General features: G+C 36.4%; 1 protein-coding gene across 2 annotated transcripts in view; it reads right to left on the bottom strand.

Moving 5' to 3' along the window:
* Positions 1-845: 845 nt before the first annotated feature.
* Positions 846-23236, bottom strand: part of CDKL2 (cyclin dependent kinase like 2) — a 29164-nt gene continuing 6773 nt past the window's right edge. For both annotated transcript variants that reach the window (XM_072941570.1, XM_072941562.1), the window contains exons 3-14: positions 20845-21039; positions 18833-19011; positions 17850-17962; positions 16518-16657; positions 14377-14465; positions 12265-12400; positions 10976-11274; positions 10309-10402; positions 7427-7550; positions 7086-7192; positions 4340-4428; positions 846-3356 (exon numbers count right to left, since the gene is read on the bottom strand). In XM_072941570.1, coding sequence (XP_072797671.1) covers positions 4363-4428; positions 7086-7192; positions 7427-7550; positions 10309-10402; positions 10976-11274; positions 12265-12400; positions 14377-14465; positions 16518-16657; positions 17850-17962; positions 18833-19011; positions 20845-21039 — 1542 coding nt within the window. In that variant the 3' untranslated portion in view covers positions 846-3356; positions 4340-4362. The remainder of the gene's footprint in view (positions 3357-4339; positions 4429-7085; positions 7193-7426; positions 7551-10308; positions 10403-10975; positions 11275-12264; positions 12401-14376; positions 14466-16517; positions 16658-17849; positions 17963-18832; positions 19012-20844; positions 21040-23236) is intronic.

Consider the following 23236-nt stretch of genomic DNA (forward strand, 5'->3'; position numbering starts at 1 on the left):
GGAAGTAACCAATGGAAATGCTGTTGTCATGGGGTGGAGGGACAGTTTTAAATTCTAGCAGCAATGTTAATGGAGATCGCTTTCCAGACTTAGAGGCACTGAAATAAGTTGACATGAAAACCTGTTCTCTTGACTGATAGGAGATCCCACCCCGGTGTAGGGACAGGAGAACATGCTGAAATGAGACATTTTGGATTCATTTCCCTGATTCTCTCTTATTTATTTCATGTAAACCAACAATACCATTTCCACAATTTTGCTAGAAACTTCCTCACTTCTACAGGAGATAACCCTGCATGCCAAAGTAGAACAAGAAGGGATTAAAAAAGGTTATGCAATGGGGGGAAAAAAATTTCACCGAAAGCAAAGGAAAATGACATTTTGTGGATGGATTTTTGTTTTGCTTTCAATCTCTCAGGATATAAATCTGACAGTCATTGTCAGATAGCTACAAACATCTGTAAACACAAAGCTCTAAATCACAAGTTACATACAAGTGATGACAAATGATCTGTGGTAGGGCACTTCACAGAAAGACAGGGTAAGAAATAGATAAGCTGCATGTTAATTACATTTTCAAGTTACTTCATGTCTGAAACTATCAAGAGAGAAAATTAAGGCCATTTAAAAAGCAATATGAAAACATAAGTTTTCATTCACATAGAAGAGTGTTAAGGGCCCATCTCCAATGCTGAAGCACAATGCAGAGCAACAGATCCACTCAGTCCACATCTCCAGGACTGGCCTTAAAACCTCAGAAGCAGTGACGTTAGTGTTTCTAATTGCTTCCAACAGTTCAGTTATATAGAGGAGGGCTTAGAAAACAAGTCAATCACATTTTTCAGTCTAGTGTGACTCATAATTTATTACAGATCCAGCCTTATCCTGTAGCACAACTAAGATAAAGGAACCAACAATGAGTCACATAAGAAAACACATCTTCTATAGTCCCATATCTACAGGAAGGCAGCTATTGTAACCAAGCAAGGGATTCTTAGCCAGGAGAACCAGGTTCTAAGACTGAGTCTGTCGCTTTTACCAGGCAGTCTTTACAGGACATGTTACTTTAGGATCAGGCTGCTCGTATCACTGGCTTAACAAGAAAATTAACTCGCTACCCTTATATCCAAAATTTCAAAAAGAGAATTTACAGATGGTTTCAAACTCATGGGTTAAAACTATACAGTGTTGTACACATTATTCATGGTCTCTTAATTAAATAAATGCAGATAAAAACCATATATGGAGCTCAGTAAGATAAAATACTTATTAATTTTAAAAGATACATACACACATAGCAAGCTCATTTCCCCCCACCAGTACATACACATATTTCCTATTAGTAAGTGGCTTAATCATATCCTTGTAAAGTGAGACAAAGTAAAGTAACCTTAAATTGAGAAAAGGGATTCTTTTGCTTCAGTATCTATGGCTCCAATTTGCAAAACCTTCTTTTTCAAGGAGTTCCGCCAAGGTTCTAACCAGATATGGTTCTCAAGTCTCAACATGGACTCACAGTAAATCATTTTTAGTTCTGTAATTCTAAAGTTCACAAAATGTTTTAGTAAACAAAAAATACCAAAAGCAAACACAGAAATGAGAAGGTAACTGATCTTAGACTCTCAGACAGTGAAGTGATATTTTCAGACTGATCTTAAATCAAAATAACTTTGAAATAAACTGGAGAAACACTTGGCTTTCCATGCTGTACAGTCTGCTGGCAATATTTTTCAAAATAAAAATAAAACAATAGCATTTTAATATGAAGCCTATTACTACCTATACACTAATTTTGTTCAGTACATTAGCCACACCAATCTAGTCAAACATCTGGTCAGAGGTTAAAGACAGAGTCTCAAAATCAAGGCGAAATTTTAGTTGAACCACCTATAGAATCCACATTGGAGCCTCTTATTTTGCCTCCTCTGGAATGTCCTTTTAAAGCTTGAGTGTCTAAGGTCAGAATTTCAGTATTAAGCTCCTTAGAGTAACAGAGAAAACTGCTAGTTAAATCTGGGGGCTAAGTTCTCCTCAAAGCCTTTTGGAAAAAATACACTGTTAATTGGTTAAGGCAAAATATGTCCACACAGATTCTGGTCCCCTGAACAACCATTCTCTAAGATGATAAATGCAGAGCATGTCTTAAAACCCAGAAACCCAAAACCCGGAGTCCAGCTGGTTTAACTCTTCCATGTAAAAGTTGTGAACTAGTGCATTAGAAAAGATGTGTGGGCTGCAGGGAAATGATTTTGCACCTTGGTGAAAAGCTTTGGGGAAGGCTTAAGTGTCTGAGAAAACAGGAGACAGGAATATCTCTGGGTTCTGTCCAACACACCTTCAAGCTCTCAGGAGACAAGAGTGAAGTCCAAAACAGTGGGCATTCCCTCCCCAACGCCTTTTCAGCTGGGGACTTCCAGAGCAATTGGCCCACAGAAGAGTGATCAGCCCTAGTCAGTTGGTAACGCTGTTTCCATCTCCTAAGGTGTGTATTCCTCTTTTTCCCATGAGAAGCACAGTACTCAGCTCCAAGGCAGACTTTCAAAATTTTTCTCCGTCCCCATTCTTGTTCCAGTCACGTTCCTACACGTAGGAACATTAGCACCAGAATCTTACAAAACAGAGGACTACCCAATGCCAGAGTCATGCTAGGTCATTAGAAATAAAAGGTTTCTTTGCAAAATTTGCATTAGTGTGGTTCTTAGAAGATCAGCAGAGAGGCCAGATTCCCACAATAACACTGATCAAACAGCAATAATCACAGAAACCAAAGATACACATCTATCCACAGAGAGCAGTTACAAATCTTCTTAACACCCAGAAACAAGCAAGATTTTTAAATGTGTTTTACAGTTAAATTAGGGTAAGGAAAATATTTTCTCTTACTGATCCTAGTTTTTTTCATTTTCTTCAACTGATTCTACTTTTTACCACCTACCTCCACCAAATCCACTCCCAAATAAATGTATACATTTATACAGATAACACATGAGGTTCAATGTATAAATGACCTTCTAAATGCTTATCTCTTTCTCCCTTTTTTAAATCACTTTAAATATACAACCTACTAATAGTAAATATACATTCATGTAAACAAGAAACCTATCACTATTCTTCCATTGGCTATATCTTGAAATTGTATCAGTGGACTTGCAGGTGACAGGATGGGATAACAATTGGGAAGGGACAGTTGTTCAAGGTTCCTTTGAAACACTCAGAAGTCCGTCTTTTCTTCTCCTGCAAGGCCCTTCTCGGAAAATGCAGACGATTCAGAAGTAAATGCTCAAAATCATGCATCTCTTCTAGGATAGCAGCACTTCTGCTGCAAAAGGATGTCATCTCAAGTGCTAGAGCAGCATCTAAAAGCAAAGGGGGATATTTGCCACCAAACAGTTTACATAGAATCTTCCTAGAAATTGATTCCTGCCTCTCTTGCTTTCTCACACTGTATATATTGATGATATTGGTAAGTATTCCACGGTCTAAGAAAACTTTAGACCATATGTATCAAAAACAAGATTTTAAAGGCCATCTTCAGCATAATTACCCATCAAAACTATCATGTGTAGCAAGACATCTCCTTTTATGTAAATAATGACTAATTTTGACAAAATAGATCCAAGTTTTATAGACCTTGCGGTTATACAGTATGTAAAATGAATGCATTGCAATGACTTCTACTAGGGCCTTGGAAGGGACCTATAAACATGAGAAATTAAAACTTAAAATTTGTTTACTTCACAGCAAATTCATATTTGATGTCACAGACATTCAAAATGTGTTGTGGAGGTTAACAGATTAGTTTCAACAACACAGTTATGAGAATGCAGGTTTTTATTATCAACACATTTCACAGAGTTAATAAGATATGAAATTTTGAATGACTTGTCTGAGTCATTGTTTTTTAGTACTAAAAAGTTATATTTAAAAGGAAGGCAATCATTTGGTATAGCGCTAATCCCTCTTTATTGGGAAAAAAGATTACCAAGCAAGCAATCATTTAATCTCTCTTGCTTTACAAGCCCAAAGGGCAAAAGACTGATATGGGAGATAAGTATATATCCTTCTGGAGCACTTGCCACTCTAAATTCACATTACTGTATCTAACAAAATACAGGAGATTAGTTTAAAAGCAAGAGATGTAAACTCTATAAAAAGGGATTTCATCCCAGAGACAAATGCTACTTCTGTTTCTTTAAGTGGTACAATTCTTTGTCTCTCAGGAGTTCTCATGGAATCAATCATTCCAGAATGTTTCAGCTGCAGAATTTGGTCTTCAACAAGCTACAAAATATTCCCCATGAAAAGTTACACAGCTTTAAGTGTGAGAAATCAGACCTACCCAGTTCAGAATCAAAATGACACTCAGTGCTGGTGTTCCATTCGAGGCAAATCAGCCTCTGAATCATCTGACGGGGGAGATCCTGATACCTAAAAGTTAATCATTGAGCATTACAGATTTGCAGTAATTCTGAAAGTCCTACTCTCCCCAAATCCAAATTCTTGTTCTAGTATCAGATGATTAGAATCAACTATTTATAGCTCAGGTTGCTTACACAGAGGGAGATGAGGTAAGGGCTTCTTAATTTTTTACCCCTTTGTTGACACATACATTAAAAAGATACTTCCGATGCCCCAGGGCAATGTACACTCACTACAAGCCATGTCTCCATTACCAAAAACAAAGCGAAACTCTTTGACAAAAATAACAAACAAACAAAAAAAAACCCACAAAAAACAGGATTAAGGGAAAGAGTCAAAACTTGGAGATATAACCCTTCTCGTGGGCGTGAGCTTCTAATTTTGTTAATTTTTTCAGTTCTGTGACTTTGCCCAAAGGCCAGCCCATTCTCAGAGTAGTGAGGAAGTGCACGAAGCTAAACATCTGAAAGGAACCCCATCTTTGTAGACAGAGAAACCAGGAAAAGTGATCCATGCAGGTTGAAATATGATGGGAATTCTGGAGGGAGGAGAACTAGAGGAGAGCCTCTGATTCTGTGTAGAAACCCACAGAAGTCTCAGTCCAGTTCCTGAGGGATGCACGCACAGGACCACTCCAAACAAGAGGCTTAGAGAACTGAATGAGACTTGAATCACCTTACAACCACTGAACTACACAAGGGCAGGACAGATGCAAACTAGGATTACAGAGACCTAGAGAACTGAGATTTAAACCACCAAAATTACAGTGTAAACAAAATTTGGGTGACTGCCTACTAAAACAAAATTTTCAACATTCTCCTGAAGATTATAACAAGACCCAGAGGCTACACAATATAACATTTACAACATCCGAAATACAATCCAAAAGTACTGGACATAAAAATATCCAGGAAAGTGTGATTAATTCTCAAGGGAAAAGCAATCAACAGATATCAATCCTGAGGTGGCTCAGATGTTATCAAAATTTGTGGGATGAAGAAAACAGTGCTTAGAGGAAAAAATGTGTAGCTATGCATGTAGGTACATAGCATGTGTAAGCATGCAGAGGGTGGGGACAAAGTCCACGGACTTTGCAATACTTTACTTACAAAACTCTGTCTTACAGACTGTTCCGGAAGGTACATAACAGACTTTTATAAACATGAAAATGTTTGTGTTATGTTCAGAAACAAATTGCAGTTTGATGTATCGATGGAGACCATGAAGAAAGAGCGCAAGGCAGGTCGCAGCCTCTGCCAGAGGACTTTTGCTTTCAGTCTTCAGTGGTTTCTCTTCCCACTTAGATTTTCCACACATAAGCGCATATTATCTTGGTGTTAAATGTATTTTTTGCTACACCTACCTTCTCTTTTATTGTGTTTTAAATACAAATGGAAATTGAGCAAGTAAACTGAGAGTAAAAATGCAGAACCAGCTTATAAATATAAAAGGATTAGTTCAGAAGGACAAATAAAAATAATGAATAAGTGTAAAGGCAGCCAAAGACTTTCTTCTACTACATGAAACAAGATTTCATTATGTCAACCTTGCAAAGTGTTTTTGAACAATAGTACACTTGTCACAAAGAGCAAGTGGAAAATTCTGCACCTTTAAAATCCACACTGAATATAAACTTAGAAGCATACAAGGAATTTATTGAGACTCTGTAGTTCCTAAATGCAAAATCTGTGACAGCGATTAATCTTCACACAGCAGGAATTTGTTTAGTTTGGAGGGCGTTGCTACCAAAATTGGCAGCAAGAGATGAGGCGAAGCAACACAGGTCAATACACTTGTTTGCAGTATCACTGGGTGACTGCCTCTGTAATTTGTTATCCTCAACAATATTGTTCCCCTTGTTTGCAGAGCTCTACAAAATTATTTAAGGGGTACCAGTAGGAAAAGGCATCCACATAGAGAAGGAGGCAACATACAGGTGTTGTGTATGAAATGGAAATAGTTAAACAATAAAGCTGGGGAATTAAATTCCAAAACAAAAGTTGTCTAGCATCAAGCAAAGGTGAGAGACCTGTCTGAGGAGGTAAAGTGGAAGCTCAGTGACACATATCCCAAGCCTGCGGTTCGCTATGGACGGCTCAGGAGATTAAAACATCTGCCAGCTTTCTTAGTGCTGTGACTGTGGGTGTAAAAGTAGCAGAAACGTACATACTCTGAAGAGATAAGAGAAATTATTTTTTTCTAGAGATGACTATTTGTAACAGAAAAATCTTTAGCACGGATAGAATGGATTGTCCTGGAGACAAGTGTCAAAAAGACAACACATTTTTAAAGAATAACAATTCCAGAGTTTCACTCTTTGAAAGATAGGTTGGTTATAACCTTGGTATTAATGGACTGAAATACTATAAACTACCATAAAGCCTACAGTTACATAAAAGCCATAGCTAGGCTATACAAACACACACACATAATTTTTTCATCTATAAAAAACTGATTGCTGTAGGCTGGGAAATGTTTATGTAAACATAAATGCAATAAAGGTGTTGAGTGCAATGAACCATAAAACAAAATTTAACAAGCAAAATTTTATAGATCCCACTAATAAACCTGCCGAATCCTTAAGAGCAAACTCTCCCAAAGATATCTGAATAAGAAGTATGAGAGAGACCCAGGTTCCACGCAACCCACAGACAGTATTTCTGTACCTGATGTAACGCGAAACTGGGGGCGTGCAAGTCAATAGTGGCCAGAGAAGGAATTCGAGATTCTGAAAGATTTTTGTTCTCTCTCCTTATTAACCTGGAATTTCGAGCTAGGTAAAAATAACCATAAACACAGTGAGAAAATCAGTCATTTTTGTTAGTTTTTCACATTCTGTATCTGTCCCTCAGGATGTACTTATTGTACCTAAGTCTGTACATATTTACATACTTAAATATGGAAAGTTACTATGAATTTTTACTTTCAAAATTCTATTAGTTTATTTAGTATACATTTTAAATACTGTAAACAAAAGGGCTGAAAAAGTAAAAACATTAAAACATACCGATGCCTTCCAAGGCTCTTAGTTCAGGGAGATGATTATAGTTTAGCTCAGGCAAGCGGACATCCATCTTTGAGTAGTCTCTTCTTTTCTTACTTGCCTGCAGCAGGGTCTTTTCACTAACAACCTAACATCAGAATGGTTAACACAAATGGGTAAGCTTGCCCCTTTTTGTAACTACTATGTTCATATCCATAAATGTATGGAATTGAAAAGCCAAACTAATACAAAATTTCAAGAACATTATTAACATATAAAACAATTTCATCCAATTATTTCAAATCTTTTCCTCATTGAATTTATTAAAATTGCTAACAGGTGGGCAGCTGGGTTGCTATGAGTTTCTCCCTCTCCCTCTGCCAACCTTCAGTGTAAGTCCCGTGAGTAGTAAAGGTTAGAAGGTGGGCATCAATGTCCTGGGCTCTCAGGCCAGCAAGGTCAGGCCTTAGGACACTTGCTGCGCATTTCAGCACACAGTTGCTATTGCCACCTGAGTTTTGAATAGTCAATGACAACAGTCATCTCGTCGTGTATATCACATCTCCTAGCTTGGTTTTTGCCTTCCCAATAATAACCTTGTTACTCTCTTTTCTATAGTTAATTGTCTTTGCCTTACTCCTCAGAGTTAGCAAATGATATTATCTTCCTAGAAATAGTTTATTAAGTAAAAAAATTGTAACTTCAGTTATTTTCCTGATCTTTCTTAGTATTATTACTTCATATTGATAAAGCCTGAAAAAATAATAAAGAGAAGCGTAGTAGCACTTCAGTTCTGCACCTTTGTGAACTTGACATTTTCCCACCCTGCTTCATTTGAGAATCACAGAAACACTATATTCATTTCCACATCTTCAAAACAGATGATACACAGAGAGACTACATGATTTGCCAAAAGAAAAACCACGTATGTATAATGAAATCACACGTACATCCATGTATATACACATACACGTAGGTTATACTGAAATATACACACAAAGACATCTAACAGTGTTAAGCCACTGAGGTTCTTGATGCCTCGAGTTTAACATCTGTGCATTCTGTCACTCTGCTTCTCAGAAAGTCTTCAGGAGTCCTATAGTAAGCCTTTAAGTTTCTTTCTTTTGGGTGTTTCTACTTGCTCTTTTAATAGAGTAAGTGCTAAGCCTATTGGTTCAAGTCAGCTACAAAATAAAATAATTAATTTAAAAAAAGCTGTCCACAAGAACAAAAAAAAAAACAAAACAATGACTCCAAACTACTAGATTTATATATGCCAAGAATGACAAGTAAAATACGTAAGAGATATCTATAATAACATGTTTATTCACATCTCAGAATCAGGGCACAAAGCATGAGAAAGGGATATTGATATTCCACCTCCAAGTTGAAGAAAGTTTAGGCTTAGCTCTGCCTCCATTAATTTTCACTAAGGAAAGATTCCAGTGGACCTTTCCCCACTAATCTTTACCTCCTTTCTTGATTGCCTGTTCCAAAGAAGGATAAACAGAAATAAGATCTAAAATTATCAACCAGCGTTGATTATGCAATGCCTAAAAGGTGGCGGATATCGATTCCAGCAAAATGGTATTGAGCCAGCTGTGAAAAGTTTTGCTGATCAAAATAATCTTCCAAAGCAGACCAGGAATGTAAAATGCAAAAATATCCACAAATGAACCAGTAAGGTATATCAAAAAGGAAAGTACTATGGGTACAGAAGTTACAGGTTAAGAACAATTAAAAGAAAAACAAATGTGATGCCTAAATTGCGGTAGATATGAAGAGAAGGCTGTATTTTTCAAATCTGAGGATAATGAGGGAGCTAGAGAAGGGAAATTTGTGAGAAAAATACTCCTTTGGGAATACATCCATACCTTCCCCTCCCTGGCAGAAGAATCCATTCACCACCTTCCTTTAGCAGTTTCAACGCACTACACACTGTTCTAGGTATAGGGCAGAGCAGTGGGGGAAACAAAGAAGCACAAATCCCTTTCATGTAGTGAAGGAGGAAAAAAGCAAATTCTTTGGATTATCTGGGGAAAGAATGCTCTAAAACAGAAGAAACAGCAAGTGTAAATACCCACATGTGGGGGCGTGTTTGGCCATCTTCCAGGAATAACAAGGAAACCAGTGTGGTTGGAATAGAGTGACCAAAAATGAGAGTAGCCAGGGTGGGGCAGAGGGATGGAGGGGACAGGGGTGAGGCAAGGGACAAACGGGCCCTGTAAGCACTTCGGTCTTTACTCAGAGGTGAGAAGCCAATGGAGGGTTTTGAGTGAAAGACCAATAATGATTCAACTAAACTTTAAAAAGAAACCTACTAACAGCTATATTGAACATAATAATGCTCTTCTGAACCTTCAAATCTCTGAAGCTTGTATGTGCTTCTGCTACTGCGATCTCACACTAGGTTCTGATTTGTTGATTCTGTACTAGACCATGACCTCCTTGAGAGAAAGACGGACTTATTCATCTCCAGTGTCTTACACATAATAGATAATCAATAAATATTTGTTAAATGAATAAATAGAATACTTCCACCAAAAACCTAGTGTGGGTGAGATGAGACAATTTGTCTTCTCACCTACTCTAAAAAAAGAACTGATTACTAAGCCTTAGATTACAAAAATTTACCATTACTAAAAAATTAAAACAGATGTCATTTTAATAGTAACTTATAGTTAGTCTTATATTTAAACTACTGGACTTAAAAAACTTCATAAAACTTAAACTTTAAGACTTTCACATTTATGATGTTGACAGGCTGAGATGATATCTGCATCACTGAGTTTCCACTTCATGATATGTCTCCAAATAAAATATTCAGTTCTTCACTATCATATTTAATATTAATAAAAATCTAGAAATAATGCTTGCTCTTCTGCCACTGAGAACAGTTCACTTACCGATGTGGTCACATTAATATTATAAATGCCTGATGGAGATTGTTTATTTGGTTTAACAAATGGAATACAATACTTCTTGGCTTTCTCATCCATTCTGTAACAAAAACAACAAAAAATTTATATTAGGACCAGCAGTCATTTTTTTTTCAAGCCCAAAATCAAATGACTCAACACCACAGGATATGCAGTTTAATCAGAATTTAATGCCTAGTCCTAAATGCTCATGGATCTGGTGAAACATTCTGTCCTTTTACCCCTACCCTCATGCCTCCCACCCAGCCTGCAACTCCAATAAACTACCCTCCTTTCAGGAAAAATTCCCAAAAGGAGCTTCTTTGTACTACCAAATGCCCACAGCCACACCAGGCGGCAACAGACCCTCAAAACCAATGATCTCTTTTATTATGACAACCTCCGTTTGTGTTATTAGACAAAATAGCTGTAGATTCTCTTCACTTAAACAATACAAACCTATTTCCTGAGGACTCGGGTAAATTTTTTGATCAAATGCTAATAATTTTCATCACATGGGCCAAGAAGTCGTTTGAAGCAGCAAACTGATGAGAATAAATAGCACCCAGAAGCCTGAGAATAACAATACATGGGACTGACCTGATAAATATTTGCAATTTAAGCAATATTTTGTTCTTATTTTCCTAACTCATACCTGTAACTCTGAACTCCTGGGATAGTCCCCATTCCGGAACTAATAGCAGGAGCCACTGCAGAAAGGTTGTGTGCAAGTGGGGGAATTGCCATGCCTGGATTCCTCGCGTGGTCCACACTGCCATTGCTGCAATCTCGGAGGCTCGTGGAAGGCACTGTTTTGATGTGGCTTGTCACGTTGTTGTGGAGATAGCTGGCATTGGAAGCTCGACTGACTTTTTCAACTTTTTCTCCATCCATTTTTGACCCTTTTATTTTAAACACTTTAGAATCCTTAATTTTGGGATCAGCATTGGACTCCTGACCATTAATAAAAATGTTAGTAATATTAATAATCTGAGGAGAATGAAAAATCACCTCTCCCTATAAAGTACTCGTCAACTAAAGCAGAATATCAGAGATACCACCTTTTTGTGCCCCTGTTTTTCTTATTCTAGCCCTGGAATTAAAATAAAGCCCAGGATTCTTGGTTAGACATCTTATTTTGAATGAAAATGCAATTCATACTAGCCCTAAGATATGTACATTAGATTTAATGATATATACACATAGCAAATTTATATATATTACAGTGGGAAAAAAATGGAAGAGGACTCAAGCATGCTCGCTTTTGTTCTCATATATTTAGAGTCAGGGAACCACAAAATTCAGGGCTCTTTCTTCTTCGGGAAAAATGGGAGTGGGCTGGTGGTTGATTTGAATTATCTTACCAAGAACAGATTCTGGATAGCTTACCAACAAAAGTAAACTTCAAACAAATTAAATACCCAAATCTCAATTTTATTTTTTTTTGAGGGGGATGGTAATTAGGTTCACTTATTTATTTACTTATTTTTTAGAGGAGATACTGGGGATTGAATCCAGGACCTTGTGCATGCGAGGCATGTAGTCTGCCACTTGAGCTATAGCCTCTTTCCTCAAATTTCAATTTTTAAATGCTCTACTTTATATAAAATTCTAAAGATGATATTTTCCCTCCTATCATTTAAGGAAAAAAAATGGCATGTGTGTGTATTGTGTCCATGTGTTTGCATACGGGTGTGCACACGCATGTCTAAATGTTCTTGGATAGTGCAGTTTCCTGACAAGCCCTCTTCCAGAGGCTGGTGCACAGGCTGGTACACAGTAGGCACTCAGTGCCTATAGAGAAAATACATTTTTAAAACTAAGCTAAAAGTTAACTTGTTAACCACTCAGGAAACTTTTAAAATTTTCATTATTCGCCCCCCACCCAAATTTAAGGATATATTACATTTAAAATTTAATATGCATTAAAACATGGAAATTTACCTGTACCACAAGTGTTTTTCTCTCTTCACCTAAGGAATCATCTTTTTCCTTTTCCTTTTTTCTGCTTTGGGATTTTTTAGATAAAGAGATGTTTCTGGCATCTTTCTGTACTTTAAACTGTAGTTCCTGAGAAAACCTACATAAAAAGACATTTGTCAATAAAGATTGTATGAGACAGATAAATCAAGAAAAAATCAGTTTTCAAGATACTTAATTTTTTAATTGAGTATTAAACTAGACTATGTTATTTAAAATAAGAAATGAGGTCGTCTGCAGACCCCTGGGGATCCTTGAGAAACTTTCAGGAGGTTCACGAGGTCAAAGCTCTTTTTATCTTAATACAAAGATGACTTCTTTTTTGCCATGCTAACATTTGTGCTGATGGTATAAAAAGCAATGGTGGGTAAAGCTGCAGGGGCTGAAGAAGCTGCAAGAACTGAAGCAATGGCACCAAACTTTGCTAGCAGTTTTTGTATTCTTCATAGCCACACACCCTCAGTTTAAGAAAAAAAAAGACAGGTTCATTTAAGAATGTCCCTGATGAAGAAGCAAAGAAAAAAGTATTTGTTTTATTAAATCTAAACCCTTGAACATACCTTTTTTTTACATTCTGTGTGACAAAATGGGAATATGTATTTTAAAAAAAAGACAGTTTCATTTAAGAATGTCCCTGATGAAGCAGTAAAGCAAAAAGTATTTATTTTATTAAATCTAAACCCTTGAACACATCTTTTTTTCACATTCTGTGTGACAAAATGAGAATATGTATAAAGCACTTCTGCTACGAATCAAAGTGCAATGGCTGTCTTAAGAAAAGCTCTTGTGTGATTGGTTGAGCTACAAACTAAAATAGCTACTTTTTCCATGGAACAACATTTTTATTTAAAAACCTATTTAAAAATTTATTATTATTATTCAGACTCAGGGTATTGAGCAGATATTTCCTTTCCAAAAAATGAACAAAGGAGCTTGTCACTTCAAGGAAAACAACTGATAATATTTGCATCAATGCTAAAATTCTAATTTTTATCCAAAATTAGAATTGTTTAACTTGTATCCACTACCATGAACTTAGCAGATTCCCAATACTGAAGACTTTTAAGAAAGAACGTGACTTTTTAACATCGTATAATGAAATAATGTCAACATTTTAAAGCTCTGCATAACTTAGCAAAATAATATTTTCCAAATGACTAATGCATGATGTTATAAAAGCATGCATGAGTAAAAGATCTATTCAAAGTGCAAGACAGACAGGTGGATTTTAATGTAACAGAGTAAGAGAAGTTCATTGACATGGTTTCAGATTCCACAACACAACCAACATTTAAGAAGCTACCACTGTCAAGTTTTGGAGTAGTACCAAAGTGTTGGTATAAAATCAAAGAAGAATATCGATAGTGATCTAAAAGGGCTATTAAAATACTCTTCGATTTTCCAACTACACATTTGTGTGAGGCCTGAGTTTCTCCACATATTTCAACCAAAACAACATATCACAACTAATTGAATGCAGAAGCCAATATGAGAACTAGCTATCTTTTATTAAGCTAGATATTAAATATTTTAGCAAAAATATAAAGCAATGTCATTGCCACTCATCTCACTATTTTTTGTTTTGTCAGCTGCACTGATGCCAGCAGCTGGAACAGAACAGGAGACCATGCCAGCAGCTCTGGCACCCACAGGTTTGGCACATCAAGGTCTCCTGCACATCAGCAGTGCCAGCAGTGTCATAGGACTGGGCGTGGTGTGAGTTCAGCAGCAACAGGAGACAGCACCTTTGCAAATGCATCAGCACCCAAGATAATGGCATCACACAGCAACATAGAGATCAGTGACCTGAATGGCAGATGTCACCACAGGGAGACAGAAAGAAAAGCATGAAGGGACTGCATCGTGAAAACCGAGAGCCTTAATTTAGTGAATGCAGGGGGACCACTCCTAGGAATGCATTATCGCTAAGGGTAGGATGGTAAATATTTGAGATCCTGTAATAGTCAGTGGATAGAGAAATAAGAGGAATCCTGTTTGTTACTGTTATGTACTGTTATGGAGGCCTTACTTTAACTCCAGATTGGTGTGACCTAGAAAATACAGTCAGTACTATACCTCTCAGCAAATCCATCCATACGAAAGAAATCATGGTGCAGGAGCTCAGCACAAAAGGGCCTTTTGTCCGGGTCAATGTGTAAGCATTTCTGGGAAACCAAGGAATACATACAGTTCATACCAAAGAAAAACTGCCTACATTCACATTTCTAAATATAGAAAAATAGAACATTCCTCTTCACAGTCAATGAATTTTAAACAGCTATAACAAGTGATAAAAAATAAAGACAAATCTAGACAATGACCACCAATGATTGTTAACATCATAAAAAGAAAGGCCGCCAGACGTTCAGTGTCTCTGGACAGGAATAAACCAACCTCTTATGAAACAGTCTTGCCAAATTTGAACCCGATTCTGATCAAGCTATACTATGAGTTTATATGAAATACAGGACACAGAGGAAACATTAAACTATAGTATATGGAAAATTCTAAGGGACAAATAACCTATTTTCTTCAACAACTAAATGGCAAAGTTTAAACAAACAAACCAAAAAAGAGAGTGAGAAAGATTAAGAAGAGCCTGTAAATTAAGAATCTCGAAGGACATATTAACCAATTGTGATCTCTAGACTTCAGTGTGATTCTTAATTCAAACTATATAAACAAATTACAAATAAGTTAATGAAATTTTGAGTATTGATTAGACACTTTATGACATTAAGGAATTTTTGTGAATTTTTCAAATTTAAAGCACTTGCAGAATGGAAAGGAAAGAATCTACTCTGTGCTTATTACTGCGCTGGATACTTTACATAGATGATTTTGTTTTATCTATGTTCTCTCATTTTATTATAGATTTTACTATATCTTGTTCTGATTCATTGGAGCCATCACTGTCAGTAAAAATAGAAGCTTTAAGTGAACAAGAAAACTTTACAAATTAACTAAGGTATTTATTAGTGAAATAATATAATATCTGGGATTTGCTTCAAAATTCTCCCAAAAAAACAAAAGTTGATGAGGGTGCACATAGATGAAAGATTGTCAACAGATTATTAATAGTTGTAGCTAGATGACTAGTTTGTGAGAGTTCATTATATAACTATTTTCTCTACATTCTTTTCTAGGTTTGAAATTTTTTATAACATTTAAAAAGTTATATGATTCTACCATGGGGACATTAAGTTGGACAGTAGTTTTACCTTTATTCCTTTTAAATCTCCTTGCAGACAGATCATAAAGCTAATCTCAATGAAAAATATTTGTATCTGTTAGAAGATTACGTAGAAAACTAGAAATGTATTATTCTAAGAACTTGTTATATAATTAGTTATAAGCTTACCAAGCTTTTTTTAAATGAATTATTTCAGGAATTAAAAAAGAAAAAGTATCTTGAGCAAATGCTAAGTGACCCTGCTGTTTTAGAGATACTTATTTTATCAGTGCTTTACGATAATCCTAACTCAAGAATTTTTGAGCTAGTAACTCCAAAAGGTCCATATTTAGAGATAATTTGATCCAGTGAGAGTCTCCCCAATATCCTTCTCAACCAAATACAAGGCAAAGGTGATGATTATTTAATAATTAGCTTCAGTGAATCTAGTGGTTAAGGAAAAAGCCCCTTTTTAACAGTACACTACAGGTCATGATCCTACACCCTAGACTTTAACATTTTCCTACTTCTTCACCATTCTTTTTATTTTCTTATCCTATTTTTCTTCTCTCTTCCACTTACACATGGCCTGCAGTTTAAATGTTAAACATTAAAAACATGAGGATGTTTTCACACTTAACTAGGTAACACTAAATGGTTTCTCAAAACAAGCAAAAATATCAGGCCTATATCTCTGAAGGCTCCCCGACCCCCCCATCCCCACCAAATTAACCTCTTTCTTCTTTCTTTTTTTTTTTTGGTTTGATTTTTTTGGTGGGGAGAGTTAATTAGGTTTATTTATTTATTCGTTTATTTTTAATGAAGGTACTGGGGATTGAACCCAGGACCTCGTGCATGCTAAGTATGCACTCTGCCACTTGAGCTATACCCTCCCCCCAACCTCTTTCTTAATGTACAAACATTTAAATCATCAAAGGAAATTATTGACCTAAAAGATCAACTAGACAAGAAAAAAAGAAGAGAAAATCAAATCTCCATAAAGTAAATTCCTTGTCAGAGAGTGAAAAGAGAAAGGTATGATTACCTTTGCCAAATCTATCGCAACTTCAGAGAGCTTGGGATAGCGTCTTTCAAGAGGTTCCGTTTCCTTGATTTCAGGCAACCTGACTCCCGCAAACACAGGATTTTTATAAAACAGCTCCTGATGTCTTGGAATTAGATTACCTGGCAGTGAGAATGGCACAAATCTCTGTCATTCTGCATCATGAGATGGGTGGTGTGGAGCAGGGATAAGAGTGGGACACAGCTCGAGGAGGTGGGGCTCTCAGCACGCAAAACCCACCCAAGACAGGGCGCTTACTGTGGTGGTGGCTGGCAGTCTTTATAGGGGCTTTGTTTGACATTAGTCAACGCAAAGGAAATTAACATTCTTATCTCAACACACTCATTTAGCAGAAAACTTCACACGCCACTATGCATAGAACTGAATACACGAGAAAGCATAGGAAAAGGATAGGTTAAAAAAAATTTGTGATTGTTCAGATTGTAAGTGCCAGCACTTCATTTCTCATAACAAAGCACAAAGTGCTGATCAAAACTCAAAATATTAATAGCCATATAATCAGAATCTACTCTAGGTAAATAAGTCCCACCCTTTAAGAATCTGATTTTTGGTCAACTGACTGTTCCTGTATCTGAGATCTGACTTGAGCACTTTTATCTTTTTTCTCAACTTGAATACATAATCTAATATAAAATATATTTGAAAATTCTACTGTAAGGAACCATCATACTGTTTATTGAATTTCTAACCTGTAAACTTAAAATCTAAGAGATAAATAACCCCCAAGTAATTTCCCATTATTTCCATTTTCTAAGCTTCATCACCCAACAGAAAGCTGATACTTCAACAAATGTAAGAAGCCTTTGATAGCCTGGCTTTGAAATCCTGTCCAAAGCACAAGCAACAAAAGTCATAACTGCAGCAAGATTAAGCTACCTTGGAAGTCCCTGGGTCTCAATTTGAAGGTGAGAATGAGGGTGATATTCATATGACACCAACAGCTTGCTGACCCAGAGATAATATGATCATTTGTATTCTCTCTACATGTGATTTACTGAATATAAAAGTCCAGAGAGAACAGACGTTTGTTCTCTTCTTTAGGGGGAGTTGGACAGGGGGGCAGGTGAGAGCATGATTAGGGCCATATGTCAGACAAACGAAAGCCACACTGAGAATGAATGAATGAATGTATATATATAGAAAGAGATAGATGAGGTTTCCTATTTGCTTCCTACATCCACACAAAACACCAATCGTCTTCATTGTACCAACAGCTTATTAAATCAATACAAACAAACAAAAACATAGGGAGGAAAAATCACTAAAATTTAAAATGCACATGCATAATCTTACCTAAACACATTGTAATATGATACAGCTGATCAATGTCAGAATCTCCAGGGAACAGGGGCTCCCCCGTGAGCATTTCAGTCACCAGACAGCCAACGGCCCACACATCCACAGCCCTGAAAGAAAAGCAACGTGGTAGAAAATCTGGCATCTTAGTGTGTTTACTGTGGCTGCGTCTGTTCTGTACATTACTATTTGGTATTCTTGGCACTGACAACGGTAATAGTAAACTTTAAATTATCCCTAAAAACACATCTCCATCTAAACGTAAAGTACTAACCTCCAATTTTACCTAAATCAGTTTTCTAGAAACTTCAATCATGTGACACAGGAAAGAAAAGGCTTCCGAAGAGTCAAAACAGTTATTAAGTGCACTTTATTCTGGAAATAAGCCTTTTGGGTTGCCATTCAGAGGCTATTCACTCTTTGTTTACAAATAATTTGAACAAGGTTCATCCGTCTCTTCCCCTGCACGCTGAGAACAGCATGCCGGAAGGAGGCGGTTGTTTGGGACACATACAGCAAAGAGAACTGAACGCTAGGAGGGAGAAAATAGAATTCGTCTTTGAAGAATTCATTTACAAAGATAATTTATGTTTTTAAAACGTTTCACTTAGTTCTGTTTCTATCCCCCACCCGTGCCCACCCTACCTTGCCTCATTTCAACAGTGTCAGACATATCCAATCAATGTTACCTCTCTTTACAAGTGATAAATATATCTATTTTTAACTTGCTATTAAAAAACAGACTACTTACTCACCTTGATTTCCTTACCTTTAAAATAATTATACTCACACCAGCCTGTTTCACAAGAATGTTTAAAGGCGGAGCACCAAAGACAGTTACAACTTTATAAAGTTTCCTAAACTGAAAACTTTCTTTCAGCATTAGAGGAGTCTTTTATCACAGTAAAAACATATTCCATTTTATCAAGAAGAGACAGTTAAATCCCCCCTCCCCACCCCGCAGCTTGCTCGTGTCTTACTTGCCATACTTGATGTCACCAACCAACAGCTCTGGAGCTCTGTACCATCGGGTTGCCACGTAATCAGTATAAACCTCCCCAGGAGCTGCCAGTGTCCGCGCAAATCCAAAATCACACAACTTGACAACGCCAGACTGGGAGACTAATATATTCTCTGGCTTTATATCTCTATGTATGATCTAAGGCAAAAAGCAGAGCATGACATATATTGGTCCATCAAGTTAAACAAATTAATTATCTTTTTGAGCATCTGTCACGTGCAGGGCACTGTTTTTATCCCTATAATGAATACAAATAAAAGCATATAAAATTGTCCCTGGCTTTAAAGAACCTGGGACCTAGTTAAGCAGGAAATAACATTTATGCTTGAAATTGTATTTAAACAATCAAAGACATCAGACGAAATATATATTATTAATTACCAAATCGATTACTCTGATAATAACTGCTCTGAAGACTAAGAGAATAAAACTACCATTGAAGACTGTGGTGGTCAGGGAAAGCTTTTGTGGGAAAGGATGGGCTCCAAGATAGGTCTTTAATACTAGTGTGACCTGGATAAAAATGTAGAAATGAAAGGGCAATCCGAGTGAAGGCAACAAAAAGAGCAACAGAGTGAAGACGGACCAGATCAGGAGATTCCAGGGAAACGTCTTTTCTGGAGTAAAGAGTAAGTACTGGGGAGAAAGGCTGCCTCAGCTGCCAGCCTGGGAAGTCTGAGCTTGTATCCAGGCCATGGGAACCCAGGGAAGTGACATGACTCATATGGGGCTGAATAAACAAGATGTTGGCCTGTTTATACAGGCTAAAGCACAGAGAGAGGGACTAGAAGCAGGGAGAAGCGCAGTGGGACAACTACGAGGGGATAAGGGCCTGAATTAGTCTGGTGCACAAAGGAACAGAAGGGAAGAGATACAGTTTAGAAATACTTTAAATCAAGAATCAATAAAACTTAGGAATTAATCTCAGATATTTTACTGAAACGTGGGAATCTAAAAGAATGGTGGTTCCATAACCAAAAACAGAAAAGTTCAAGAAAGTTTAGTTTCGATGAAGAATAATGAGTAGTTTAGTTTTATTATGGGCTTTAGTAGGCAGATGTCTGAGCACCTAAGTGGCAGCATCATCAGGCAATTATAAACATAAAGAGAGTAAAACAAGGTCAGTTGGGTAAGATTTCTGCGGAGAGACTATGGAAGGAGAGAACAGGACACTGGAAGACAATATTAAAAATTCCAGAGCTAGACAAAACAAATTATTAGGCATAATTCTCTACTACAAGTAAACTGTATTTTGAAAAAGTTTTTAAATATATTTATTTTAAACTCTTTCAGAGGACCAGCACCCTAACTGGCATTGCTGAGCATTTTGCATAGGCTAGCAATTTCTATTACATCTAGACAACCCTGGTGAGGTCACAGGGCCAGCCCCACATCTACCATTAGCATTTGTTGCTTTTATAATCACACAAAAAGTATCATTAAAATATTTTGTAAAACTCGCAGAATCAATGTGTTGTGTTATCTGGTTTATACTTAATAAGTGTCATTTTACCAGAGCAGCTTCTATATGATTTTCAAAGGATATAAAATCACTGTGATAGACAACAGGGTAAAAGCGGGGATTTTCACACTTCACAACTAGGCAAGAAAATCTGAACTAACAAGTAAGTGGATCCCTGGGCGAATGCACTTGTCAAAACTCACCACTTAAAGTTAGTGTATTTCACTCAGTAAATGTTACCCCAGGGGAAAAAAAGATTCCGCAAACAAATTAAACTATTAAAGTGTTAGAGCTGAAGTGTACTGGTGTCTGCAATTGACTTTCAAGTTAAGTAAATAAGACAGATTAACAAATAGGTAAATGAATGAATAGATGAATAAATACATCATAAAATAAATGTAGCAAAATGTTACTAAGTATAGAATTCAGGTGGCAGGTATGTGGTTGTTTATTGTATACTCTTCCAACTTTTTGATTTTTTTAAATACTTACTTAAACTAAATACTTACGTTGTGACTGTGACAAAATCCAATTCCACTGATAATCTGAAACAAATACTTTCGAACTAGTTGGTAGTCTAGTCCATTTGGAAAGAGCTCCAAGTCATCAAGAACTGTATGGTCAACAAATTCAAAGACTAGGTACCATCGCTTTTTTTTCTTACACACTTCCAACAGATTCACCAGATTTTCATGCCTCAGTTGCTGTTATTAAAAAAATGCAAAATAATTTTTACAAGATCAAATTACTAGCAATTAGTCAGTCTAAAATAGATCTTAGCATAAGAAAAACATCTAAATAAAACGCATGAACAGGACAAATTATAAAACTATATTCTGGTTTTTATAGTCAAAAGACCATAGTGCTCCATTCTCTTCTCAGAGAACACAATAAAAGCCAATGAGAAAAAAATCTTTGATGAAACTAAGCAGGATCTATGACCCCCACCTACAACAAACGAGGTGGCCCCATCAAGGTGGTACCACACAGGAGTCCAGGAAGATACCAAGAGTCATCTGTGGCTACAAAGCTGGCAAAGCAGAGTTGGTGACATACCCTGAAGAGAAAAACAACAAAAACAAAAAACCTTCTTTGATGTAATGGGAACAGGGTTCATAGACTGTCAGTGAAAGCATCCCTAGAACTGAATGGCACCAAGGAACAGCAGGGGAGGGGAGTCTGAATAATCACACAGAAACTCATTTGCTGAAGCAATCTGTCAGTGAAGCCAAACGAAAGGCAAAACAATTCATTATGAACAAGCTTGCAACTACAAGTTTCAGAGAAATTAAGAATAACATAAGTTAGTCCCACACTCAGGCTTGTATTGTAAGAAACATCATTGTGAACCACAGTGGATTCCTGCCAGCCTGGCACAAGTCCACATCTTCTCCTGAAAGTGAACCTCCTACAAACAGCTGGTCCAAGAACTCACTTCGCTATAAGATAAGAAACAATCAAAAGGGAACCAATCCAGGATCTATTCACAGATACCGAAGAAAAGAGAAGGAAACACAAATGGCAGATAATACTCAGCAGAAAATGTTGCCACATTTTTTAAAGAGGAAGAAACTACTAGAATACAGTCCTCAAAATCCTTAAAAAAAGAAAGAAACTTTATTATACCCAATGAAATTGTCATTCAACAACAAAGACAACAGAGAAAAATTTCTGAACATAAATTCATTAGTGCAGGATAAGTCTTATATGAATGTGGGTACCACAGTTACAAAATAGAAAATGAGTATTTAGAAGCTAACAATATACAAATGATATTAGTAACCAACTTAGGAGAAAGAAGACAAGATGCAAATAAAATAAGAGAATGTATGCTGATTTTCTTGTCAATGGGTCAAAATTGTATTTTTCACCTGAAATTCTTAACAAATTTAGGAGAAAGAAGACAAGATGCAAACAAAAGAGAATATATATGCTGATTTTCTTGTCATGGGTTAAAACTGTATTTTTGGCCTGGAATTTTTAATTATAAGGTCTAATTATAGGTTTAATGGTAAGCATAAAATAAATAAGGTATCTTCTAAAGTCAGATGGTGGATTAATGGGAAAGAGGAGGAAACAGAAATACAATAATCACTTTACAAAGGATTATGTATATTATATAACACTATAGTTATAAAGTATAAAATAAGGCCTTTCCGTATTAGCAAAGGAAACACATTCAATGTTTAGAAAGGAATTCAGAGGCTAAATAGAAAAATATTTTTAAGTAGCAACATAATGTTATAAATAATAATAACTAACATTTACATAGTGTTTACTATGTTCTATGGACTATTCTAAACACAAAAACCCTATAACATTGGTGCAGTTATTACCCTGTTTTACAGAAGAGGATGAAATCAAAGCACACAGAAGTTAAACAAGGTCACACAGCAATAACTGATAGAGGAGGATTAGAACCCAAGAGTCTTAGCCTCTGTCTTTTCCTGAAAACATTTCAGTTTTGTTCAGTTCCTCCTTCATGTCCGGAACATCCAACTTATAAACCAGAAGTGCAGCTGACTTGTGTGCAAAATATTTAGATGTCTTATTCTTAATGCCTAAGCTATTCTGACTCTAGAGGGGAAAAAAGAAAACTAAAATCAAACTTATCTGTTACATTATAATTATAAATGGGCTAAACTTAGCTATTAACGCAAAAGATTCCAGATTGGATCACAAAGCGCTTTCCAAATATATTACTGGTTAAGTGAACTAAAGTATATCCATATAATGAAATAAAATGCAGCAGTTAAAAAGAACAAGGCAGTTTTATGTCCACTGGTATGCAATAATCACTAAGATATATTAAGTGGAGAAAAGCAAGATGCAGGTCAGTGTGTAGGGTATGCTGCCATTAGATATGTGCACACCTACTGCTCCGTATATACCCATAAGTTT

Source organism: Vicugna pacos, chromosome 2 (assembly GCF_048564905.1).
Source record: "Vicugna pacos chromosome 2, VicPac4, whole genome shotgun sequence".
Classification (NCBI taxonomy): Eukaryota; Metazoa; Chordata; class Mammalia; order Artiodactyla; family Camelidae; genus Vicugna; species Vicugna pacos.